This window comes from Osmerus eperlanus, chromosome 10 (assembly GCF_963692335.1).
Source record: "Osmerus eperlanus chromosome 10, fOsmEpe2.1, whole genome shotgun sequence".
NCBI lineage: Eukaryota > Metazoa > Chordata > Actinopteri > Osmeriformes > Osmeridae > Osmerus > Osmerus eperlanus.
In genome coordinates this window covers 10,817,273-10,844,642 of record NC_085027.1, presented here as the reverse complement: position 1 = coordinate 10,844,642, position 27,370 = coordinate 10,817,273, and the positions used below count along the sequence as shown (strand labels likewise).

The following is a 27,370-nucleotide window of genomic DNA, read 5'->3' as shown; positions in this document are numbered from 1 at the left end:
GTTTAATAACTGTCCGCAACTTGATAGTTTGGCGGAAAGTTAGTTGTAAATATGGACACAAAGAGTCCTTATGTTGCTAATGGTGGGACACTGTGCTGGAGATGGTAATATTGATAACTCTTGCGATGGGGAAGTGATTTCACATGTAATTGTAAACTGATTCATCAGATTAAATAATCCAATCAAGGCTAGGAAATATTTATACTGAAGTTTACATTCTTTCAGATATAATTACAAGTATGTCATGACCTGAATGGTCTTATTATGTGTGAAGACGTGGCCATACATTGGTTTACATATAATCCTGAATTGTCTTTTAACATGGTGCCTCACAGTGGTTGGAAAACACAGTCTGTGTTTTATATACTGTCAAATAATAAAGGATATAAGTTAAATTGCAAACATGTTATCATACTCAATCAATTAGTCACTAAAAGCTATCTGTAAATAAACATTTACATTATTTGAAATAAATATCTATAGCAGCTAGGTCCCACCGCCATTGGAATGCAGTCAACTACAGTTATTCGTTTGTACCAAGACTTAAAAAACCCTATTAGGAAATCATTAGTTGAGGTGCTGACAGGCAGAACTATTGTGTTGCCATTCACAATGGCAGACTTTGTTTATGAAAAAAAAAATTGTGACCATTCATTCCTCATTTTTACAATAACAAGTCTAATGAACTCCGACAAACTAGAACTAGAACTAGTCACTGCTTTTTGACAATTGAATATTGCCTACTGTATCTTATGTCCTCAGACTCCCTAAACTAGTATGAGCTTCTCTACCATTCTCCTCTCCTTGGGTGAGCTCCTCCACAATCAATCATCTTGACTTGGAGATTTGCAGGTTGTTTTGTACAATTATGGTAGACTCCAACAATTTTAACTCAGCTTTTTACCAGCTTGCTGTAGGTCCCAGTTTTCATCTTGGTCTATTTTTCTCTCTTTCTCATCTCTTTTTTAGTAAGGGATGACCGCCCATCCATTTTGTCTTTCTTTCATTCTTTCTTTTTTCCCCTTTCCTCTCTAGAGAGCAACGGGCATAACACTGTTTTTGTGAGCGGAGGCATTCCTGTAGTAATGAACTTGTGTAACTCTGCCCAGGCAATTACGCTTGAGATTCTCTTTTTTCTTTTTTACTTTGTCACTCCTCCCTTTTATAAATTGCAGTGTTTCTTATTTATGCAATAACTAGGCAGTGTGTAGTCTCAGATGTCTCTTAAGCCTCTTAAAGAATTCCTGCTACCTGTTTAGGACCATCAGCACTTTTTAATTTGACTGAGGTCTGAGGGGTGCACAGATATAGCATCAAACTCTTTTTAACACTCAATATTTTAGTGATACACACTATAGTTAGGTACAGGCAGTTCACATTATAAGTACACGAGGATGGCATATCCCATTTTTCTTTTCTTTCTTTAGACATTGATTTCACAACCATTCATAGTGCAAGGTACATTTCTGGCAGCCGTAACATCCTCCAACTTTACGGGGATGCCAAAGCCCTTTGAGATCTCCTGACCTCCGTATTGTGACATTCTTGGCAGAAATAGAAACTACCGAGACAAAAGATTGGAAGACAGAAAACATTGGGTGTGCTTGTGCCCGTCTATCCAAAGCTTTCAAGACGTAAAATGAGAGGGAAGTTGAATTGAACTGCAAAACTTGACTAAAAATCTGATTCCGGGGTACATCATTTTCAAATTTGAAATCTTGAAACACATATCAAATGTGTAATCACTAGGGTACAGTATCAAATCCCCATAAATCCAGTTCTTCAAATTTGTCAGATATAATTTAATCAAACAGGAGAAAGATGCTCATGGAGATTTATTCATAAATAGCTCACAGAGTCCGTAGAATGGATTATTATGGATTCTTTGATCAGAGTAATCGATACAGTGCCTTGGCGTGCAGATAAAGAGAACTGTTAACACCGCTTTATCTCGGGTGTAACTTTACTCAGATGAACCTGAGGTTTGTGGCGAGGACCATTCAATGTGTCGCTTCATTGTCCACACTCTCTAGCCAGTGGGTATAGCTCGCCCCTGGATATTACAAGATGCTTATCAGCCCAGGCCTAACAGCGTGGAAAGCGAATGGAACCACCCAGACAAAGGCTGTTTCTCTCTATCTCTGAGAATCCTAATTGTCTGGTTTTCTCATGTAGCTAACGAGTGTTGGTCCTTTTCATCTGGAGTTGCCCATCCCTGAAACACTCTTGTTCACTGGCAGTGCTCTGCTATGGGACCCAGACTGCTCTGGCTCTCTCTCCAACATCCCAGCATGCAACACTCTATACATCTCATTCAGTGCTGGACATACTATAGCCCTAGCTGGTTTCATGGAATCAGTTCAAAACTAATGCTAGAATAACAATTATATGGGAAAGGTATAGTGAAGGAGATAGCTCAGTGGTAGAGCATTTTCCAGAAGATCCAGAGGTCCCAGTTTCAAAACAACCCCTGTATGTTGCTTTGGATAAAAGTGTCTGCTAAATGAATCCATTCATGGAGAACCCTTTTTGAAATAACTTGTTATCCTCAACAGAATTGATTGTGTCTATAAACCTGCACTACTTTTGTGTGTGTGTTTTTTTGTTTGTTTGTTTCCAGGATGCTCAAACATGGCGACGAGTGCTTTGAACCCGATGCATGTCCCTGTCTTTGGAAGGGGAAAGAGTATTACCCAGGAGACAGAGTCATCTCCCCCTGTTATCAATGGTAAATTTGGATCAGATTTTACTGTAGAAACTTCATTTATAAGATAGTCTGAGTCTAGAGCTATGAACCATATATTCATTATAAAAAAAAAAAAGTTGAATATGTTAGTGGGAGTGGTAGGAATCACACGCAGCGGATGTCAAAAAAAAGAATTAATCCAAATTAATCAGATTTCCAGGACAAAACAATAAATCCACACTGTGGAAATAAAACAAAAATACTTAGCCTCTCTGAGCTAACCCCAAAACAAGGGAAAACTAACTATATACTCCAGGAATGAAAACCAGAAAGCTTGAGTGACACCAACACAGGTGACACAAGAGTTCTGCAAAACACTCAGGCAGTGAGGAGAGGAACAGACAAGGTGTAAATGGAGAGACAAACAACAACAGGTGATCAGCTACTGTAACTTCACACACACACAGAGGGGTAAAGGGAAGGAGGCTGATTCATCTGGAGTCATGACAGTTTATGTCTGTTATTGTTAAAATATATATTTTTTAACTGCAAGTAAATTGTGGTAAAACTCTACCATAGTACTGAAGTACATTATCAGGTTGCACATTAGGCCGTACTCACATCCAGTGGCTGTATTCCATGGGATTACACCTGTCCGAGGACAAATTTGTGTCCTCAGCCCCAAGCTACCACAAACAATGTCTTTGTGAATTAAGACAAATCTGTACCGGCACAGCTAATTTTTGGGAATCATCTCTCGCTTAAAGCGATGAGTCCTGAGATTGCTTCCACAGTGAAACTCATCACCCGATACCTATAATTCTCTATTCTCCCAAGATGAGACAGGTCCTCAGTAGACCAGGTCTAATAAGACAGCCCTTGTATGACTTCCTTTCATTTCTCTGGACTCTGCCTGGGACTGTCTGTCCCTAGAGAGATGAAAACGTTCTCACAGTGATCTCAGTCTTTTCTTGTCCTACCTTTCTCCCATCCCTCCATTTCTCCCAGCTGTAGCGAGGGAAGATACAGATGACAGCCTAATGGCGCAATAAGCGGGGATCCAACATTTCATGACTTGTTCACTTTATCTGCCCCCCAGCAATAATCGCTCACTCCGAATCCCCACAAAGGAGGCCCTTAGATGTGACATGGGATTCTTTCTTTAAGTGGTAGCAGATGTATCATAGTATTCCTTTGGTTGACACTGTGTGTTGCAGCATTTGCCAGCATGGGACCTTCCAATGTGTGTTTCGACCGTGTCCGTCCATGTGCACCGCCTATGGAGATCGTCACTACAGGACATTTGACGGTCTGCTGTTTGACTACGTTGGAGCGTGTAAAGTTTATTTAGTAAAGGTAAAAATGAATTACAAATAATATAGTGGGCTGTGTGAATGCTTTAGATTACAAACCAGGATAAATGATTCATGGGTATTAATTACCTAAGGAAAGTTTGAAGCAAATATGAATGTGCGATTCTCATAAATAAACAAATAAACAAGAAAATACATTACTTTAATGAACAGATCAGCAGATTCTGTGGTTTATTTGACTCTTTTGGCACCTCTCCTTCAGAGCACTGCTGAGGTGATGTTGAGCGTGTCGGCTGAGAACGTGGACTGTTTTGACAGCGGCATCATCTGCAGAAAGTCTCTCGTCATCAATATTGGAAGATCTTTCATTGCTTTTGATGACGAAAGTGGCAAACCAGTAAGTCAGTACATGTGTACCTCCCAGGTCCGTGATCTTAAAATAATACTATTGAAGTTCAGATACTTTTTGTTGTGCTCATCCCTTTGAGATGTACATAAATTAACATCAAACCATCTAAAAACAAAAGAATACAACACTACCCCCTCCAGCCCATCAGCATCAATATTCCATCTCATAATTCTAACCTGAACTGGGCCTAATGCTCCGCCCTGTCTCCTTCAGAACCCCTCTAGTGTGATTGACAGGAAACAGAGCGTCTTCATTTGGCATGCTGGGTACTTCACCATGGTCCATGTTCCCGAGGAGGACCTGACAGTGCTGTGGGATCGTAAGACCACAGTCCACATACAGGCTGGACCTCGCTGGCAGGTGAGGACCAACTGTGACCAGTCCCTGCTGCTCTGGTATGGCCCTTCCCACAGGGCTCCTCATACTACAGAGGCAGTCTAGAGAACCAATGGACCAAAGCATAATTGATCATTTGAGCAGAGAAATCTTTAATAAGTTGGAACTTTTTCAAAATACAGTAAACATTTCCTCACCTCTTTTCCAGCAGAGATCAACATTTATTTTTGTTTGGAGTGATGTTGTGTGATGAAACTGACTTGGGCATCTTGTGTTCAGGGCAAACTGAGTGGGCTATGTGGAAACTTTGACTTGAAGACAGTGAATGAGATGAGGACTCCAGAGAACATCGACTCTCCTACGGCTCAGGAGTTTGGCAACAGCTGGACGGCAGCGGAGGTAGCTCCTGGGTTGCTTACTGTGATAAAGGGTTATTTCCTGTAAACTGTTATTCCTTGTGCATAATTCATCATGGGTTTGAATACCCAAAGAAGTAAGGTTCCTGCAATTCTGCACAGTGTATACATTTCATGATGAGTTTGAGCCCACATCCCTTATTATATTATTAGATAGAGCATGGATAGTTTGTACGTTTCTTTAAATAAAAGCCCCTGCTAAATAAGGATATACAATATATAATGCCTTTACTACTCATTTCTGACATGCTGGAGACGGCAATATAGCTCACTACTCAGATGTAGTAACGCAGTCATTTAACTAACATAGGTTACTACCTTTCAAGTCTTTGTTGAGTACAACAAGGTCACAACACAAAGAATGTAAAAAAAGTGACAGTGCATCTCTGTGTGTAAGTGACAGATGTGTGCTTGTGTGTGTATGTTCCAGTGTGTGAACAGTCCTGACATTAGACACCCCTGTAGTCTAAGTCCCCTGAGGGAGCCCTTTGCGAAGAGAAAGTGTGGGGTCCTGCTTAGTGAAGTCTTCCAACTCTGCCATCCAGTGGTGAGTACAGGCATGACCACCAAATCCTCTGCCAGTTGAAGGAATGCCACTTGGTGTAATTTGCTCTGATTTGAATTGCATTCAAATATTTGCTTTGTGTATGTGTGCTTATGGCAAGACCTATATATAATATATAGACCTAATATACTGTATGTATGTGTTGTAGCTTTGAGTATTTATGCTCTTTGTGTGCTTCTGTGTTTGTGAATGCCTGCACACATGCCCATGTGTACATACATATTATGTCTAAGCAAATGCACAGGACTTTCTTAGGTTTTACATGCTGGCGTGTGTGTTTGCCTGCACACGCGAGTATGTGCACTTGCATCAGTTTCTCGGTGTGCTATTTCAGCTGTCCGTGTTGATGAGTGCTGGGGTGGGGGTGCCACTGGTTATTTGAGTCTGAGCTTTCAAGGTCCAGCTGACTCCAGAATAAAGGGGTTTACTTAATCAGGGGCTTAGACTGTCCCTGTTCCTTATCTGACAGTATAACTGGGGCCACTTTCTCAAGTCTACCTTCTCCCTCGTACATGTAATCTTCACCCTGGTTCATTTGGTTCACTTGTTATGACTACCGGTATCTTTTAGTTACTATCAAGATGGTACCCTCCACCATAACATTCATTATAAACCTCAATATACTATTTTAGGAATAATAGAATTACAATTATAGGTAAACTATCTGGGTGTTGCATTTGATGAGAGTATCTGCTAAATGAATAAGACCTCATACCCCCCCCCCCCCCTTCCCAGGTGGATGTGACCTGGTTTTACATGAACTGCCTGTCTGACACGTGTGGCTGCAGCCGCGGAGGAGACTGCGAGTGCTTCTGCACCAGCGTGACCGCCTACGCCCACCGCTGTTGTCACCAAGGGATCACCATTGACTGGCGCTCCCCGTCCATGTGCCGTAAGTCAGGGGACCTGCTGACATACTGTTGGCCCAGCGCCATAATCGACTGTAAAGCACTAGCCCTTGTCTCATAAAACTGTGTTTTTGTCATATTGTCCTTGCTTGTATTACTTTTGTTAACTAAGTTGTCTGTTTTTCTCTTTAGCCTTTGATTGTGAATTCTACAACAAAGGTAAACATTTTAACCAGCTTTTTTTCTACACAATTCTGTACTATATCTGTACTGTAACTCATCTCCATGTATTACATGTATTATGTCCCATAAACAATCTACATTATCTATTGGAATCTCAGTATTTAGTCGTCTTTGTATGCAAAGATACTTCACTCCTAAACCACAAGGGGGAGTAGTATGTGCACAGATCTTATGCTATAGCAAACATATCACAGTATAATTATCTTGTGCAGTCCTAGGTAAAGGCCCCTACATGCTGCTCACCTACTTGGAAAGGAACACAGTGCTGGCTGCCAACCGGTCCAGCGGGATGGTTTTCCCTAAGAAACTAGCCTCCATGGGTCCTGGGATCCTGTCGGTCTTCATGGTGACCCCTGGACTAAGTAGATCCCGTCCGCACGGTGAGATACAATGTGAAAGTCAAACTGTCAATGCCAATGATAATTTCTAACCCATTCTCTACTATCTTTACCCTCGGTTCCTATACTTTACATTACTCTGAGTTTAGTTAGTTAGGTCCAGCCCACCAATCCCTCGTTCTATAGGAAGAATTCCTTTCTAGCTTATCTTAATCGTGGTTTTCAGATAGCGTTCTAACATTTCCATTGGTTAATAGGCTCCACTGAATGCCAAACAGACAATGTTCTCCTCTTCCACTGTTGCTATTGGTTTGGACTGTGTTTGGAATGAGTTGGTTTGCCCAGCGAAAACACAGATTGCAAGATAGCCTTACGTTGACTCTTAATTGGCAAGCGGCTTCTGAGAATCAGATTTCCAAATGCTAATACAGAAACCTGATCCTTCGACCAGTCAAACTATTGAGACCACTGGCAAGTCAGCCAAGAGGTGTTACCAGCAGCTAGCAAGCAGTGTTTATAGCTGGTATGCAGATATCATTGTCAGCTAACCTGATATTTGCCAACCATAGGAGCAAGGAGACACCCAGTAGTTTAACTGAAGTATTGCAGAAGAAAAACTATTTGTACCACAAGCATTTGCATCTCATTATTGCTATGGTTGTCAATCCTATCCACTCTTTACATTTAGCAGACTTACAGTAAGTACAGGGACATTCCCCTGAGGCAAGTAGGGTGAAGTGCCTTGCCCAAGGACACAACTTCATTTTTGCACGGCCAGGAATCGAACCAGCGACCTTCTAATTACTAGCCCGATTCTCTAACTGCTCAGCCACCTGACTCGCTCCACTCTTTCCACTCCAAAATGACTATATTCTGTAATAATAATACATTGTTACCCAGTAAGTATAATGGTACCCATATATTACTCACAAACTGTTCTTATCAAACTCTCAGACACGTCCCTGGTGTCGTTGGAGGTTTCTGAAAGGCCCAACTACTTTCTGCATGTGGACCAGGATGGCCGTCTTAGGGTGACCAAGTGGGAGGAGAGTGAGGCATTCTGGGACCAGGCAACATTCGTCCTCCACAGGGACACCTGGATCACCGGTTACGATTCGTTGGAGTCCTTCACCAAAACGGGCTTCTTCCTTCACTACATGCTGTCCTGGGTTCATCTCATGAAATATAAACACACAGACAGCTTCCGCAAAGCCACTCTCTTCAAACTCACAGGTCAGTGTGTGACAGAGTGTGTGAGAGGCTTTGGGGGAAAGGTTATGTGTGCATCTTCAATGGAGGATTAAAATATGTTAGTATATAAAAGTAAGTATATATAACTATATTTTACATATAAATTAAGTAAGGGTCCAAGAATCAACACAAACTGCTAATTCTTAAATGATCAAATCTAAAACTATGGAACTAATTGAATATTATCGTGAGGAAGCAATAAGCCTGAAAATACATGGTTTTGGTTACATGCAATCATAAATTACATTTGGTACATAAATGAATAGCTCAACTATGTAAATATATGTTTAGTAAGCAAATATACAGTACATAAAACAGCTCTGCGTGAGTGAAGTGACAAGATGAATCTGTATAAACATTCAAAAGATGAATTACTTGACTATGTAACTCACCAATTAATAAAATCCATAGGCTGAATCTCTCGATGCAGTCAGATGCTTTAAGCCATAATAGCACAATTGGTTAATTCCCCAACTTGTTATGAGAGGCCTTCAAGTCACAGATTTGATAGAGTGCAAGGTAATAATAAACTATTGCACAGTAGACAAGTAGACACAGTAGACAAGACAACTTGGACCCAGATCAATTCTGCTTGCAGCTTTCATTGGATGCAGTGGACTATACATTTTAATCAGTATTTTTGTTAGAAGTAAACCTAAATTCCACTTTCACATTCCATACTAGCATGGCATTTTAATAATCAACATTTGTTGTGATATAACATTGGTAAACTTTTACCCCATTCAACTTAGATAGTTTATAGCATAAATAGCAGCTAAGGACCATAACAGGCTTTGATCACATAGCTTGATGTCCAGTCCTCACATGTTTGGGTGAGTCAAAGCAACCCAATACTTACTGTATTTATGTGAGCTATGTGACAGCTGGGCTGCAGGACAAAGAGTTTCACTAGGGGATACAGACTGACCAACCCCCCAACATTAGCTCCTCCAACATGCATGTGCTGCCATTTGTTTAAAACACCCGTTTAACCAGTTAATGGGTGCTTTGTGTGGGTGGCCATGTTTTGCATTGCTCTGTAATAGCAACCCTCTGCAGCTGTTGACTGGCACACTCCTACCTCAGAGCAAAATGAGAGCTTTTGTCAGTGGCGAGTGGCTGATGTGTGCTGGGGAGCTCCTTTAATCACAGTTATGTTGTGTGTGTGTCCGTGTCTGTGTGTGTGTGTGTGTGTGTGTGTGTGTGTGTGTGTGTGTCAGTGTGTGTGTGGGTGGGGTTGTGTGGTTCAGTGTATGTGAGAGAGGGTTGGGTGGTATGCTATGCAATGGCATCAACCAAACCCCCTTAAGGCTGTTTTACAACAAAGACCCCTCTAGAGAGAGGGGATTTACCCTCACTAAAACCCAGAATCACCCTCCGGGGGTAGGGGTGAACCAAGAGAGGGGTGGAAAACAGGGTCAAACTCAGGACAGGTATGGGAGAACCACTTGATTTAATTTTAGCCAAACAAAACAGTCAACCACAAGATTTTGAAGTGGCCATGTGAGCATGACAGGTCGCCACTAACCATCTTCCAGGTCAAAGTGCAGGGTGAGGGAAGTTCAGAGTGCTTTGCTCTTTCTCACCACTCTCAGCTCACAGAGACAGTGCCGCCGATGCAAGCTGAGTAATTACCACTGCTAAAAATATGGTGGCATTTGTTTTAGTTAATGGAAAAGTCATACCAGTACTGCATGCAAAAGCAGATAGAATTTCTCGCTGACAGCAGTGGATGCCAGGCATATCAAAGAAGGAAAAGGCCGCAGAGGTTAGGCAGTGTCCAGACCATCAAATGTTGGGCTCGGTTGCCCTAGCTCTCCAGTGGGGTACTAAATGGAGATGAGAATTTTTGAGCTAAAATTATAGAGAGAAGAGAGATCTAAATTTGCTTTGAAGACAAACTCACTTCCTTTTTTCGACACGGTGATATGTTACACGTCTTCATCTATTCTTATCATTGTGAGGAACTATGACATTTGACACAACTCATGTATTATTATCACACACAACCATATTTGAAAGTGGATTGACCATAGGTAACAGTTGCATTTCAAAATGAATTCCACAATGATGTTAAATGACCAAAATCTCTCACACTCATCACCAGTTTCTTTTACATTCCTAAAATATGTGGTTTTCTGTCAGGCCCAGCTCCAGATATCCCTACTGGTCCTCGGTGCCAGTGGAGGTATGATTCGTGTGTCAGCCCCTGCTTCAAGACCTGCAGTGACCCCTCGGGTGGAGCATGTGTCACTATTCCAAAGTAAGACTTCCTAAATCCTCATAACACCAATAGACAGTGTCAGCATTCACAGTACCTTCAAAACCCTTTACATTTCAATTTTCTAAAAAAACTATCAAGAGGTGATGTAATTTGAGATTTACATTTTAGATGCACATTGTTAATTTTTGCTTTATCACATAATTCATCTGTAAAGAAAAGTTAGATTTTTATACATTGGTCATTATGATGATGTTCAAAAACGATACGCTTTCTTATGAAGACAACCAAAGACAGTCTTAGATATAACACTGTTTGTCTAGAGAAATAGTTGTTTTCTGGGTCGTGGGGGTTATTTTCAGAGCTGTGTGGCTTTTTCTGTAGAGTGGAGGGATGTCTTCCCATGTGTCCTGCCCACATGGTTCTGGATGAGGTCACCCAGAGATGTGTCCATGTTGAAGACTGTGAGTACTACAGCTTAGAGACTCATAAAATAACCTGCAATTATACATTATGACTACGGCCCTTTTCCTTTCCCCCTTCTCATATCAGAGCGGATATTCATTATCTAAGAATGTGGAATATTTCTTTGGATTGTATTGTTACAAGAGCCAACTTACCACCATACAGTGCTTTGATATAGGTTTGAGGTCTGTTTGTAAAAAATATAATCACTGTAGGATATTAAGTTTCTTAGATGTTGACATGTCCACCCCTAACATCTGTTTAATCAAGCTCAACACTCTCAATCCCCACAATTCCCAATGCCATGAGAGATGTAGTTGAAGTCTGGCCATAGAGGGACAAATTGGCCCTGCTCCTTAACCCCATTCCACGTCCTTCTTTTTCTGTCTGTCTTTCTTTCTCTATCTCACCCTTTCTCTCGCTCTTTCTCTCCTGACCATCAGTGATGCTAACAGTTGTTTTATTGTTTGTGCTTAGGCATTAAGCCTCCAGTTGCCGTGCAGCCCATTACCACAACGGCAGCCAGCGTTGAGACAACACCTGCAGCTGTCATTCCTATCACTGCCACCACCACCCCGGCTAGCCCTAGCCTCTCCACAGAACATTCTACCCCTTCCCCCACACCGGGACCCCTCACCACAGCCTCCACCCCAATCCCTATAACTACTTCTGGCATGTCCCTCTCCACTGCAGCTACCACGACAGTCAGATTCACCACTGCTACATCCGCAGTGTATACCCAGACCACAACTATTAGTGTACCAACAACAGTTCCTGAAAAGGTGGTCCTACCAGACAGCACTTCATCCATTCCAGCCCCAGTGTCACACGTCAGTACAGTTGCCTCTCGATCTCCTCCAACACTGCCCCCTACAGTCAGCCCAGAGGGCGTAAAGCCTGTTTCCACTGTAAAAACTACCACAGCTCCAACTACAGTTCCAAAAGTCACGACAGAGCAGATTACGTCAGCTCCAAGCTCCACACTTGAGTCTACTGGTATCAGCACAGTGAGGACGACACTTTCTCCTTTCCCCGTTAGTACTTTGTTAACCTCGTCCACCAGTCCCACTGCTTCCAAAGAAACACTCTACACCACCTCTACCACCACCTCCCCACCATCCACTGTCATGGTCCAGCCTATGAGCTCCACTGAGGGGCCCACACTTATCAGTACACTGCCCTCTGTCACAGTCTCTCCTCCCAGGGACACCACCAAAGCCACAACACGTTTAGTGGACTTGTCTCCCATTTCAACCACCTCCAGCCTTCGTCCAACAGAAGTTTCAGACACGCTCAGAGATACAGTCCGGACTACATTACCCATAGCCACCACTGGCGTCTACAATGAGACCAGCACAAAGCTAGTCGTCACTGTGGAAACAGGAAAGACACCAACCACTGAATCACTTCCTCCTGGTGTTACAAGTACAGTTGCTACTACAGAGTACTCTTCTTCACCAGCCTACCCAGTTCACACTGTACCTTTGTCTACACTAGAAGCCACTTCAGCACAAGCCACAGAATCAACCACACCAGTTATTGCCTTCACAACACTTAAAACAACACCATTCACTGGTCCGACACCAACAACACTTTTCTCTGAGGTGACCACTGAGAAGACTGTGCACACAACCCCTACGGAGCTAAGAACTTCCACAATGCCTATACCTGAGCTACCATCAAGTCCCTCTGTTGATATCTTACTTACAACAACATCAACAATTCCTACTCCACCCACCTCAGAACAGGCAGTCTCAACAGAGGAAATGTCATCAGTGTCCACGGCAAAAACGGTACCTGTACCTACAACCCATATCACCACGACAACAGCTGTTGTTCCACCATTGAAGATAACTGATACAACAGTACCTTCTAGACCTACTTCGCAAGTCTATACAGAGAGAACTTCCTGGTCGGTCAGTCTTCCAACTACGGAAAGAACTACAGAGACAACCCAATTCGAGACCACAGCCGTAGACTGGGGAACGACCACAACCACCACCAGTGGTCCAATTACTCATACTACACTGACTGTCTCCCCCGATATTGCCCATGTCACCACACAACCACCTAAGATTCTACTACCAACTGACGAATTTTCACCATCTACCTCTACCATGTCAACCTCAACAGAGGCTATGGTTACAACATCAACCACATCCCTGGTGTCACCCGTAGAGACCACAACCGTGCTTTTTTCACCAGTAACTTCCAGTCCCATTACTGCTAGTCCCACCACAGTAAAGACCACTGAACCTTGGAGGCCCCCTCATCGTGAAACATCCTCAACACCCGTATATAGCACTGAAAAGGTGACCACAGCAGAGGCTTCACCCAAACCTTTCACCCCTTTAGTCATCTCCACAACCTCCTGGCCGATCCCTCCCCATCCCCCATCCACTTCACCATCCATTACAATGGCAACTTCTTCTGTCGCTACTACAACTTCAATATTGTCGATGACAACTTCAAAAATCTCAACCTTCCCAGAGCCTTCATCCATGGTGATGTCAACATCAACGATTGAGAAACGAACAACACCGAAACCTCCGCAAGTGCTAACAACCCAGCTACTCGAAACACCAAGCATCACAGTCCCCACCAGACCTGAACCACCAAGTACCTTAACCACAACCTTTGGACCAATTACTTTTCAACCATTAAAAGATACCACACCAGTACCTCCAGTGACAGAAAGAGTGAAAGTGTCCACAACAGCCACAACATCTCCACCTTCAACCAGGTCTCCTTTACTGTACACAACTTCCACTACAGTTCCAAGACCAACCACTCACCCAGAGAGGGTCACTACAAGAGTCATCTCTACTACAAGGACTACAATGGCACCAACAACAAGAATTTCCCGGGTAACGACAACCAAGATAACTTCCAGGGTTCCCGTCACAACACAGGTCACCCCTACATCTTCAAAAACAGAAAGGTCTACTGTCAGGACAACTACAGACAGGGTCTCTTTGACTACAAGGTCTCCAGGAGAACCAACAAGTTCAACCACACCTGGCCCACCTACGGCACTTCCAAGTGATACCTCAACTACAGTCTCGCAAGTTCCCATCACCACTGCCCGAACATCCACTAAAGTGGTTACCACTGCCAGCACCTCTGAGTATGACCATACAACCACTGTTCCATCCGCAACAACCACAACTGCTGCTACTTCCATTCCTGTACCTAGTCTGACCACAGTCACAGCCTCAACAGCGGTTCCCATAGGAGTGACCACAAAACCCTCAACACCTACACAAATACATATTACATCCACAGAGAGTTCAAAGACCCCTCCTTATGATAATCAAACATTTACAGCTGGTGTCACTACCACAGAAGTCACACCCGAAGGGACTACAACTTCCACCATCCTCACTTTGTCTCCGACTGCCACTCCCTCCTACACTCCAGAGCCCGAGAAAGTGGAGACCACCCCTGCAGAGCTGAGTCCCTCACCAGCACCAGAGTCCCCCTACACCACGGTGAAGACCACCCTGGCAGCAAAGATCACAACTTCTATGGTGGTGTCATCCACCAGGGTCTGCACGGTGAGTCTCTTTCTTCGTTCTACGGCTGTAGTATACTGTAACTCAATGCCTCACTTTCTATATGGAGTATAAATCTTGCATCTAACTAGACTTGACTATGTTGTGTGTGGCCTTGTTTCGTATACAAATATGAAGATATTTATTTTAATGTAGAATTCAAAATCAATATACTGTATTCAAATCCCAAACAACTCATAATGTGTTTGTTTTCTTCTACAGCCTCCTTATGCAGAGTTCATTGATGAGTGCACAAAGTACATCTGTGTGAACGGCCAACTGGTGCTTTTCAACAAATCCCAGAACTGCCCCTACAGCTCCACCCCTCCCAACTGCGGCCTTCTGGGCTTCGCCATACTGGTCAATGGGGACAAGTGCTGTCCACAGTGGGACTGCCCATGTAAGAAACACACACAGAGGCCTCTGCTCAAACATTACTCCTCTGCTCAAACACCGAATCGCTCAATGACTTACTCATTCAGAATAGGCCAAGTAGTCTCATACTTGAAATGCTTGACTTCAACACCTTGATATATAAGGTCATTTAATCTTGTTGCCTGTGCTTTCCAGGTCGCTGCTCAGTCTTCCCAGACCTGAATGTGATCACCTTTGATGGTAACAGTGTAGCCATCTACAAGGCAGCCTCATACATTGTGACCCAGCTACCCAACGAGACTGTTAGCATGCTGGTCCAAGAATGCCCAAGCTCTGACTCTGATACGGTGAGGCCATGACACAAGTGTCCCTCAAATAGCTGCAGTGCTCCTATGAGTATTAATTAGCAATGTACCTACTGACTTTGGAGAGCAGTTACAGAGGATAGGGTTCTCAAGTTACTGTAAACTTGGGCTCTTAAGAGTCAGTTGTCAGCAATCTTAAATCTGAAGGTTTTGTTGTTTCAATGTTTTTCTCCAAAGCTCTTATGGAATTTCACCAACTTGTGCCTGGTGGCTCTGAACATAACCCACCAGTCCAACCATGTTATCATTAACAGGCTGCAAAGGAGGGTCAGTCTCCCTTTCTTTTTCTCACACTATCCAGTCTAAGAAGATGTCCCTCACCAATATGATTTGGCAATGTATTTTCTTTTTTTAAATTCCTCCTCAGTTATATGTCAACTCAAGGTATGCCAAGCCAAGGTTCAAGAAGTTTGGCTTTGAAATCCTGGACACAGGCAACATGTATCTGATCCGCACTCCAGCAGGCCTCAGGCTCCAGTGGTTCCACAGCACAGGCATGATGGTCATTGAGACAGAGAGCTACAACAACAAACTGCTCACCATGGGACTGTGTGGTATGTGGTGTATCCAGTTAATGTGGTTTATGGGTACATTGGCATCTGTATGATACGCAGTGGCTCAGTGGAGAGTAATAGAAGCTCACCTGGCCCTGGCACTCATGAAGACTGAGTTATTGAGATGTCATGCGGATTTCAGAGGTGAGCGTGACCATGACTGGAATAATGTCCTTGTCATCTGTGTACTCTCTCTACCCTCCTGTCTTCTTCCCAACCCCCCTCCATATACCCCCACCCACCAGGCTGCTGTGATGGTAACCCTGCCAATGACCTGATGCTATCCAATGGCACCACGGTTGGTGAGAGCGAGGACCCGGGGGTGTTCATCGACAGCTGGCAGGTGCCTAACACCACCAGCTATGTCAGCCCCAGCCGTCGGCGTGAGGTCAACTGCTCCACCAGCGACTGCTCTCAGTGTCTGTCCATGCTGAACAACCACTCCTTCATGTCCTGCCATGCTTTCGTAGGTTGACATGTACACACACATATACACACACACACACACACACACACATGTGCACACAATGTAAGGACCATCATTAACATCATGCCATGACTATAATAACAGCATTGTCTACTTTGTGTTTTTTTATCCGTGAACTCTCCCATATCCATATTAGCCCTCCTATCTTCCCTCACTTGCCCCTGCCACAGCTTTATTGGCCCAAACATATACACATACACACACACCTGTGCACACCACAAAAACTACATACACAGACATGTGTGCACAGTAACGCACGCACACAAACACACAGTTGACTATAAAGGGGAAACAACAGCATTTCTATACAACTGACTGAAGACAGCATTTTTTGCGTGACAAGTTTATGGGACAAGTTTTGTCCCATAAAGGCAGCACAATTCACCAATGTTGTTGTCTCAAGAATCCTTTATCTTGTCGTCACCTTCCGTGTGTGTAGGTTCCTCCCACCACATTTTGCGAGATGTGGGTGCGCGATGCGGAGTACGTCAACAATCCGTGTGTGGCACTAGCCGCCTACGTGGCCTCCTGTCACAAGTTTAACGTGTGCATTGAGTGGAGGAGTCCTGACTACTGTCGTAAGAATAGAGGATTTTTTCTTCTTTATTGCCTTTTATTTCTATTTTAGTCAAATGGAGTCAAACCAAGACTCGATAGAGACTCCACTAGTCCTCTATCATACTGTACTTTATCAAGTTCATGTTGTTGTCCACTTTTTGTGGTGTCTCTCTTGCTTAAAAAGTATGTTATTGTCTCTCCTCCCCCAGCATTCATCTGTCCGGAGGACCTGCGCTACCAGGCCTGCTTGCCTGCTTGCACAGCTCAGACCTGCTCTAACCATGACTTTGATTATGACCCAGAGCAGTGCTCTGGCCTCACCGAGGGCTGTGTGTGCCCAGCGGGGACCCTTCTCCACCGACCGTACTCAGCCCTCTGCATTCCTCCAGAGAAGTGCGGTGAGTGTTGGCCTGATTTCATAAGGCCAGCAAGCACACAAACATGATCGAAACAGAAGAAAATACGTTAGTTTGGCTATAAAGTGATACCAGAATGCTTATTATGGTGTGGCAAGTTAGATTACATTACACAATAACCTTATGATGTTATCATTTAAGTGTCTGCTTAAGTAATAAATACATAATGTAAAAAGAATGACAAGCTAAGGCTACGTTGTCGTCTGTGTTCATATGATGTGTCACATCCCATGAAATGCAGCCTGCACGGACAGCTCTGGTCTGCCACGCGGTCACGGCGAGGTGTGGAAGGCCTCAAAAGACGGCTGCTGCATGTACCGCTGTGACAACGACTCCATCGTCCCTGTGGAGTACAACTGCTCCACCGTACCCAGTCCCCTGTGTCGGCGGACAGGGGAGATGGTCATCAGCCTGGCCGATGACACCAGCTGCTGCCCGCAGAAGGCTTGCAGTAAGCAGACTGAAATGACGTCACAAAGACAGCCTCTATTGAGGAGACCTTCTATTACCAGCCGTTGTAGCTTTAGGATCAGAAACCCAAGGCAGACACATGGACACAGAGTGTGCGCTAAAGTAAAACACACACTACGGACGGATGTAGTTGTACAGTTGATTTTGATAGTCAGTGTTGGATTGTCATCGACATCCCGCCCTGTCTGCCCATGCAGTTTGTAACCAGTCCCTGTGTGAAGTCTTCCCCTTGGAGTGCAAGTACGGAGAGAAGCTGGTGTCCTACTTTCGAGAGGATTCCTGCTGTCCTGAGTATGTGTGTGGTGAGTGTTACCTTGGATTCGCAGGTACTGTTGATTACAGAAAATATGGATTTGTATAATTGCTCCTTATTTTCTGTCTGTTACAACAGTACCCCTTTCTCCTTTCAACACACAAGTACAGACCAAAGCTACACATTTCAGCCAAATAACGGCTAGATGATTAATGTGTGCATAGTTGTAATTAACTACTTTGACCTTCTTGTGTGGCACATTACACAGAGTGTGACCCTGAGTTCTGTGAGTTAGACCTGCCCACATGCAGAGAAGACCAAACCCTCATTGCCACAAAGACTGAGGGGAGTTGCTGTCTTGCCCACATCTGCAGTGAGTCACCAAACCATTTGAGACCAAAACGTACTGCTTAGTAAACATTAACATATGCTTTCTTTCAACTCTGTGCTTCTGTGTTCAATGTGTTTTCTGACTTACTTTCTGTCTTTTTGCTGCTGTTTACAGTGTGTGGTGCTTGCACAGAGATCATTCCAGAATGCCAGGATGGAGAGGTGCTTACGGTGGATGCCAACAGCACAGACCGCTGCTGCCCCATATACCACTGTGGTGAGACTTACCAAACTCACAAGCACACACACATACACATTATAATGATCACAAACACCAGCAAACTCCCAGTTTCTGCACATACCTGTGCATTATATACTTGATTGAATGTTTGTTTCCTGTGTGTGTGTGTTTGTGTGCAGTGTGTGAGCCGTACCGTTGCCCTGACACCACATGTCCTCTGGGGATGTCCCCTGTTATAGTCTCCAGTCCAAATCAGTGCTGTCCCATGCATACATGCGGTAATGACTCATTATGTTTTCAAATAAACATTGGTCTTTACTTACCTGGTGGTCTTTACCTTCACCTACAGTGAAGGATTTATCTTCTTGTGTTTCTGTGTTTTTGTAGAGTGTGCCTGTGACAAAATCTTGAGGCCAAAATGTGTTATGGTAGGTTTAACTCAGCCGCTTTTTACTAAGACCGTAATCAATCCTTGTTGTTTTTTATGTATTGATTGGGTTTATGTATCTGTTATAGGGAGAAACCATGCAGCTTGATAGGGCATTCCAAACTGACCCAGTCAACCAATGTGCCTGCAAGAGATACAACTGTGGTGAGTTGAACATCAAGGACATTGCAAAATCCACACCAGTGATACAAATGTCCATGTGTCCTGGTTCTTAGTGTTAGTTCACCTTTATAGCACCAAATACCAACCAAGTTCCTAGATTATGTGTGAAACACAGTTTCTCACCTTTGTCTCTGTGTGCAGTGCGCGAGGCAGTGTGTGTGGACGGGGAGCGGGGTGTGATGCGACCGGGCCAGACCCTGGTGGAGCACAGCGAGGACGGCGTGTGTCACACCGCTCAGTGTACCCGCGGTCTGGACACCAGCACAGGCTACCACCGCATCCGAACCACCAGCACCAACTGCTCCGCACTGTGCCAACTGGTGAGTAGGCCATGTGTTAAATGTTAGCTGATGCTAATGCTTGCTATTTCAGTTTACATTTGATTTATTTTGCATATACTTTCATTTAAAAGGCCCAAAATATAGTGCATAATGTTCATAAGTACAGCAAACAATAAAGGATCTGAAATGCAGTTCTACTAGTATTACAGTATTTAGAGCCAAGGAACAGTCAAAATTGTACCAGACAGTATAACATCTTCAATTGTATTTCTCCTGTGACATGATCTTCTGATTCTTTGTGTATATTTTTTTATTTTACTGCATTTCAATACTGTAGCATTAATATTACATTTCCTATGAGTGTTGTCACTGTGTAACATAAATCCCTCATATATGTTATTTCCACTACATCTATTTGACCTCGATAACAGGCACTGATAGTTCTGCTACTGATACAAATGTAGTAATGTGTTTACCTCTGTGTTTTAGAATCAAATATATATCCCTCCTAAAGACCAGACAACATGTTGTGGTGTGTGCAAGAACATTTCTTGCCTGTACCAAAATGAGAATGGTACCTCAGTACTCTATAAGGTAGGACCGATTCGCAGTAGTTCCGAGTATTGGTTGCACTGGTTAAATTCCCCAAGTTGTATTCATTACATACCCAATTGGTGTCTGCATAAAAGTTTAATTTACCCAATAGAGTGTACATTGTATTATTTGTTGTTATTGATGTTGATGTTGTTCTTCAGCCTGGGAAATCCTGGGTGTCCAACTGTGTGAAACACGACTGTACTGACACCCTGTCAGGCCCCACCCTGGTGACCTACTCCTACAGCTGCCCCCCCTTCAACGAGACAGAGTGCATGAAGGTCAGAAACACATACACAGTTTGAATACATCTATTATGTATAGATGCAGACATAGACACAGAGCCTCAGAACTCTTTATGTATATTTTTTTAATGACTGTGAATGTTACCACTCCAGATATTTACATTTCTAACTGGTTTGAACCCTAGATTGGTGGAACCATTGTAAGTTACATGGATGGCTGTTGCAAGACATGTGAGTATCTGTTCCATATTCCACAGTGTAGGTACAGTAGCTACAGAGCTACCACCTGCTTACAAGGAAGTGTTCTTTGGTTGCCTATTGTCTGTTAACATGTTTTACAAAATACATGTTTGCCCTTGGTTACCTCATTAAAATGTTCTCCTCAGCGTTTAAACTATTCTCCATCAGCTGAATGTTTTTTAAATAAACACACATTTTAAATATATTAATTTCATTACAACATAATTGAAAAGTAAATAGCAACATTCATACATCGGATTTTTCATTCATGTGTTCATCTGCAAGCTGACCCTCATGTACCAATCCCACCAGGTACTGGATATTCCCTCTTCCCCTTCCCTGTTAGTCCTTTGACACCTACAGTTAACACAAACTGTGAACGAGGTACCAGACACGGTTTAAGAACAAGGCTTGCCAGCACCATTGTTGATATCCAACAATGTACTCCCTATCAACATCCACAGGATACCTCAAAGCCCAAAAGTCCAGTGTTGTATTTTGTGGGAAAAAATAAAAAAATAAATGTTTTCATTCCATTTGTTGCATCAGATTTTCCTCGAATTTTGTGGATCACGTACACGATACTGCTCAAATCTTTCCCCATTTTGCACTGTCTGGGCAGTGCATTGTTGATTGCCAACAATGTACTGTTGGTAGTGGCCAAGTAGTCAGCATTCATTTAGATGTCTGCATGAGTGTGTCAGTAGATACTAATCTGTTAGAATTGGTGGGCACAGGTGTTGGGATCTATTGGTAAAGTTTTGGGTAATATGGTATTGTAATTTATTGAAGAATACACTTTAAAACACTGCATAACATAGACTAGCATAGCATAGAAATGCAATCCATGCAATCCAGCATATCCATAACAGTAGTTTCCTTTTCATATTTGAATACACATTTGACAAGATTTGACAGGATTTCATACCATATTACCCAAATTATGACATCGCCTTATAACAAGTGATATATTTTGTTAAACAAACTAAGATGAACATTCTTCTTCTGCATGGTCTATTAACAAGCTGTACAGCCACGTTACTAGACATTCTGATTAGAAACATACATTTTGTTAGGTACAACCGTGAATGTTTTTTCTCAAAGATAATTGAATATAACATATATATATATATATATATATATATATAATATATATGTTTTTCCAGTCTGGAATATTTAGTTGTTGCTATTGTGTGACTTCAAGTTGTAGAATGTAGCTCTTACTGTATAGACACCTAATGTATGTGCAATATCACATATGGTATCATTCAACTCATTATGAATGATCAACTTGGCAGCCATGTGGGGAAAGATGTCTGCGATGCTTGTACCAACAGCAAGCGTCACAGACTCAGAAAATGTATATATCCTTGAATCAAAGGCGTTTACTGTAATTACAGTTTTTGTATATTTTTATAATACTTTTTTTAACCTCTCACCCATTTCTTACTAAAACAGATTGTGAATCAATTTTGTGCATGTTTGACACCACTACAGTCAGATATCTGAAATGATCAAACAGACTGCTCACAGTGTATTGCTTCCTCTTTGGTTTTGTTGTTTGTTTGTTAGATTCAGGCTAGTAGTTCAACGCTCTGCTTATTGGATATCTTTCCAATCTGTTTTCCTTGTTTTTGTCAATGCAGGTAAAGAGGATGGAAAATCATGCCAGAAGGTGACAGTGAGGATGACAATTAGGAAGAATGACTGTCGCAGTAACAGACCGGTACGTTTAAGGAGGGACATTTTTATGTCTTTCTATTTTTTTTTTAAACACACAGAATCGGACAGATTTTTTACTGTGTGCACTCAAAGGGATCTTTGTTTTCTTTCCCTCCAGGTAAACATTGTGTCATGTGATGGCAAGTGTCCCTCGGCCAGTATCTACAACTACAACATCAACACGTATGCACGCTTTTGCAAGTGCTGTCGTGAGATGGGCCTCCAGCGGCGCTCCGTGCAGCTCTACTGCAACGGCAACTCCACCTGGGTCAGCTACTCCATCCAGGAGCCCACTGACTGCTCCTGCCAGTGGTCTTAATGTCTACACACACACACACACAAACACACACACATGAACAAACACAACCTCACCCCCCCCCACACACACACACACACAATTAAACAAACAAACAAACACACTCAAAGGACACGCATATACACACACACTTAAGTCACACACTTTTTATGGAGAGACTAATGCATGTCAGAGATGAACTAGGAGTCTGGGAGCATATATGCATGCTTCTGTGTAGCAGGTTGTGAGGCTTTTGGGCTGGTGGAAGTAAGACTGGGAATAAAATTGCCTCTTTGCGTTGATTACAAGGGAGTGAGTAGTGGGTGCAAAATTGGCAGTAAAACTTGTAGTGATTTACTGTTATATTGCATAACCAAAAGGCACAGTACTGTACACTTTATGTTTATATGTTTTATTCGTGAATTCTTATCTTTCATTCTAAGTAGTCAACCTAAACGTGTGATACAGGTTAATTGTCCCAGTGTAGAAGACTATTTGGCCATGTGTAAAGTGAGGGGAACTTATGTAAAAACTAAACCTGGTTATTTGGCCATTTTATTTTATGATGATGTGGTGCAGGCACAGTTCTGCAAAGTAGTCTATCCTTTAAGGATTCTCAAAGACAGCCCCACATGTATTTATTTTGTAGGTAACCCCCTTTGTGTAGAACCCATGTATATCATTGAATTGATTCAAGTTGTGCCTCGTTTGTAAATACTTAAATTCCCTGTTGTGCTTATCAAAATATTTTTACATTTTCATATTATATAGTTGTTTTACATTTAGAACTATAACACTTCATTATATGTTGTTTATCACATAATATTAAAGATGCTTTATATAACCCATGCTAGACAGGTGTTGCTAAATAATGAAAATCAAACTGTATGTTGAGCACTTTATTTATTTATTTCCTTACAACATAGTGCAGCCTTTTTCTTGTCATGATTTCAGATAAGCATTTGGCACTGTTATCTTGTACTAGATTTTGTCTTAAGCGCAGGCCTATTTAATATTTGGGAATGCTTAACAGTAATTTTACCATATTCCTGTGTAAGTACTAATACCTGTAGAAACAACATAGGAACTGTTATATAATGACATGGTTCACCATTTAGTGAGATAGATATGGTGGAGGGGAATCAAGAGGAAAATTGGATGTTTGGTTCAATCTTTTTTCTGTAGCACAACTTTCTGGTTCCACTTTCCATTGAAAACCATAATTTTCCTATATCCATTTTCCTTGTTTCACTTGTGTAATACCCTTTGTGTAGTACCAAGTAATTACATAGCAGTTCTTATGTTATAACTATAGGTATTACTATTGCACAGTTCGGACATATGTCCTTCATGTTTTGATTATGTTGAATACCAAAATATATATGAAAGATAATTTGGGTATATTATTTTCACGTATTATCCATTGTGTTTGTCTTGATCAGAAAATGTAATTTTATGACAAACCACTAGTCAAATTGCATTCCCTTTATAATATTAGTGTCAACATGTTTGTTTCACATAAAAAACTGAAGAATGTTTGGAAAATCTGGATACAAATGTAAGATAATTTCTTTATCTGTTCTACTGAAAAACGTAGGTGTCAGTAGGTGATTGGATTGGTAAATTATTGGATTGGTTAATTATTGGATGAGTTAATTACACATTTAATTGTTAAAGGAAATATTAAAAGCATCCAAAGAGTGCAATTTAACTGAATGTGTACCATACTAAATGTAAATTGGGATTTTCAATAAAAGTGTCCTGAAAAAAAAGCTAATGTTGATTGATGTATTTCCAGGTGATCTGTGATATGTGGGTCTTATTCTTAAGTTAAAATACATATTAAGTGTGTGATAAAATAAGATGTGAGATGTGACAAATGTGAGAAAGAGATTATAAATTGATTGATTCAGGTAAACAGCCAGACAGAAGAGCCAATATATAGACCACAAAAGCACAGCACCTCCAGCAGCCACCTGTCCATCTTAAACAATAAACGGCTCATTCTACTCTCTTAAAGTTGCACTGGAAAAAGGGTTAACCTTGAGGGTCACCCTTAAACCTCAGAGCTGATTCCTAAAGAGTGTGAGCCAAACCACACACACACACAAAGACGAGTACACACATACACACATTCATGCTTTGTCTCTATCTCTCCCCTTATCCCCTCTCACTTTTAAACTAACACACTCATGCACACACACACCCCCTTCCCCCAAAGTGCAATGTAATTTGCCCCTGCAGCTGTCTACTCCTGGAACATTGGGATATTGTCCTGTAGGACGTGTTCAGAGGCATAACAAATGTCCCTGGAGCAAATGGAGAAACAAGATGTCCCAAACCGCAAGGTCCTTAAAACCAGCCCAAAGTCGTGCAGAAACTGAAGTGGCATGTGTATGTATGTGTGTTTGTAGGTAAGTGTGTGTGCACATGTGAATGTAGGTAGATATGTGTATTTGTGCATCTATATGTGTGCACTAGTTTAGTTGTGTATGTGTTTATACATTTGTGCCCTTTCCTGTGTGGTTTCACCAGTGTATGCATTTGCATGTGTGCACCATGGTGTAATCCAGCACTGGGCACGTGAACAGGTTTGCGTGTGCTGTCTTGTGCAGACATTGCCCCAGTGACGGATTACCGCCAAGTGGTAGAAGCGTGTCAGCTCCATGGATCGTGGGGCAGGCCCCCTGATAGATGTGTAGTGACTTAGTCTCCATAGAGTGACCATTGTTTTCTCCAAAGCATGGTAGAATAAGCACCCCTTAGCCCCCTTAAACCAGGGAGCCTGGCTGTACAGGTGCCTTATGCTCCAGGGATACCCTGTGGTTACACAATCAAGCTAGTGTCACCCGTGTCATGCCATCGTAAATTTGCCTGTAGAATGCCAATAATAGGTCAAGTGCTATCCTGATTCAGTAATCCGGGGAACATAGCAATACTGCAGATGTGTGACCGACTACTTATCTTGCTGTCCCACATCTTTTCTGTGCTCTTCATCTGAACCTTAAAGTCTTATACTCTGGGTAATTACTTTACTGTTCAGTAATTTTCTGGCCCACAATAGTATTTTCAAGAATAACACCACTAGTAATGCAAATACAATACTGAAATGCATAGTGAAAACATTGTAAAAAGGTTGCAGTAAAACATTTCCCTGGTGTAAGGATAAAATCATCAGACTGACATACAGTACTAAGTGCTGCTCAGTTTCTATAAACAGATATTTGAACCAATTACAGTAGAGTAATGTACACACAGTCTCAATTACAGTGAGAAAAGACATCTTAGGGAACCGTCAAGAGTATCTGATATCAGGTATTTAATATATATATTCAATTGGACATTTAGGTCCCAATTCACATTTGGAAGTGTGACAACTCAGCTCTTTACCCTGCTGGTTGTCTAATCTGGTCTACCGGTAATGGTCCACCGGTGAAAACTCTTACATACAAGTACATACTCCTGCCCCTTATGAATTTATGAACCTTTAGAAGAGGTGTAGATTTTACATTACCTTTACATTACAATGTATCGATACATACATTGTTGTGGCACCAATGTAAACATGTCACAGTTTAGTGCTAAGCCTAGTAATACAAATTCAGTCTGCATTGTTGTCTTTTTATTCCATTGGATTCTATTAACCCTTATCTTCGGGTCATTCTGACCCCCCACATTGCGAAGGTTAAAAGAAAATTATTTTTATTTGTTTTTGTATTGGATAAAATTGGGTAAACACAACGATGGTTCGTTATGAACCTTTGGGTCATGTGACCCGAAGGCAGCACAAGGGTTAAGGCATAACAATGTAATCATGGAAATCAATCTGATGCCTACGTTGTTGTGTGAAGAATGGCGCAGCTCCCTGGCAGCACTAACTACACAGCTTCTCAGTACTGGGAGGGATAACTCACAGTGAAGATGCCCGTCCTGAAATGTTACAGTGGACATAAGCACAGCTTCACCATTTATAGCCCATACTGCAGGCCTGAAAGAAGTTTATGCCAGCTGGAGTAGGAAAATCACACTGAATGATTAAGTAGAATCATGGTTTCTTGATTTGTGACTCCTTGTATGTCATTGATCATTTCCTGAAGTCGCTGTTCATGAACCCCTTGGTGCTAGTCAGTGAAAGTGGATGGTAGTCTCATTTATTTGGTAGTTTTATTTGACCCCAACTTATTCAGCATTATCAGGTTTCTGAGGAGACATTCCAAATAGAACTCAAAATAGATGTGGTATGCCTAGAGAACCTCTGGGGGGAGATAGTGAAGCACATGTCCATCACAAAGAGAACCTATTTGGATGCAAAATGTAAACTAAATGTACAAAATTTAAATTAAAATCAGCAGACACTTTTATCCAAAGCTACAAAGAGGGGGTATTCAAATCTGGGACTTTCTGATCTGCATTTAAATTATCTACCACTGAGCCATACCAATTCAGAAAAGAGACAAGTCATAATATGTAAGTATTGAAAAATAATGTAATTATTTCAATAGAAACATCATTAAATAGAGCTCTACTGTACCTCAATAAAAACGTGCTGAGTAGATAGTATGGTTTTGACTTGAAAATCCTTCTATATCAGCTTTGTCACCAAAATCTTCTCTCTGTTCAATCTTTGTTTTAGAAAACATTGTTTACTTTGCAATGAGAGACCATCTTTATTTGTTCATAAAACTCAA

At 42.0% G+C, this 27,370-nt stretch overlaps 1 protein-coding gene across 1 annotated transcript in view; it reads left to right on the top strand.

Moving 5' to 3' along the window:
- The window catches only part of otog (otogelin), a 39,946-nt gene extending 17,214 nt beyond the window's left edge, over positions 1–22,732 (top strand). Inside the window, exons 22-54 of the mRNA XM_062471803.1 lie at positions 2,621–2,728; positions 3,904–4,042; positions 4,262–4,396; positions 4,622–4,768; positions 5,024–5,143; positions 5,591–5,707; positions 6,461–6,617; positions 6,766–6,792; positions 7,029–7,196; positions 8,109–8,387; positions 10,551–10,668; positions 11,011–11,090; positions 11,569–14,648; positions 14,868–15,045; positions 15,216–15,367; positions 15,563–15,652; positions 15,753–15,939; positions 16,185–16,405; positions 16,866–17,004; positions 17,194–17,382; positions 17,642–17,851; positions 18,069–18,173; positions 18,393–18,497; positions 18,630–18,731; positions 18,875–18,973; positions 19,083–19,123; positions 19,212–19,287; positions 19,447–19,625; positions 20,076–20,180; positions 20,342–20,461; positions 20,611–20,656; positions 22,312–22,391; positions 22,506–22,732. Of these exons, the coding sequence (XP_062327787.1) occupies positions 2,621–2,728; positions 3,904–4,042; positions 4,262–4,396; positions 4,622–4,768; positions 5,024–5,143; positions 5,591–5,707; positions 6,461–6,617; positions 6,766–6,792; positions 7,029–7,196; positions 8,109–8,387; positions 10,551–10,668; positions 11,011–11,090; positions 11,569–14,648; positions 14,868–15,045; positions 15,216–15,367; positions 15,563–15,652; positions 15,753–15,939; positions 16,185–16,405; positions 16,866–17,004; positions 17,194–17,382; positions 17,642–17,851; positions 18,069–18,173; positions 18,393–18,497; positions 18,630–18,731; positions 18,875–18,973; positions 19,083–19,123; positions 19,212–19,287; positions 19,447–19,625; positions 20,076–20,180; positions 20,342–20,461; positions 20,611–20,656; positions 22,312–22,391; positions 22,506–22,706 (7,300 nt within the window). The 3' untranslated portion in view covers positions 22,707–22,732. The remainder of the gene's footprint in view (positions 1–2,620; positions 2,729–3,903; positions 4,043–4,261; positions 4,397–4,621; positions 4,769–5,023; positions 5,144–5,590; positions 5,708–6,460; positions 6,618–6,765; positions 6,793–7,028; positions 7,197–8,108; positions 8,388–10,550; positions 10,669–11,010; positions 11,091–11,568; positions 14,649–14,867; positions 15,046–15,215; positions 15,368–15,562; positions 15,653–15,752; positions 15,940–16,184; positions 16,406–16,865; positions 17,005–17,193; positions 17,383–17,641; positions 17,852–18,068; positions 18,174–18,392; positions 18,498–18,629; positions 18,732–18,874; positions 18,974–19,082; positions 19,124–19,211; positions 19,288–19,446; positions 19,626–20,075; positions 20,181–20,341; positions 20,462–20,610; positions 20,657–22,311; positions 22,392–22,505) is intronic.
- Positions 22,733–27,370: the final 4,638 nt, after the last annotated feature.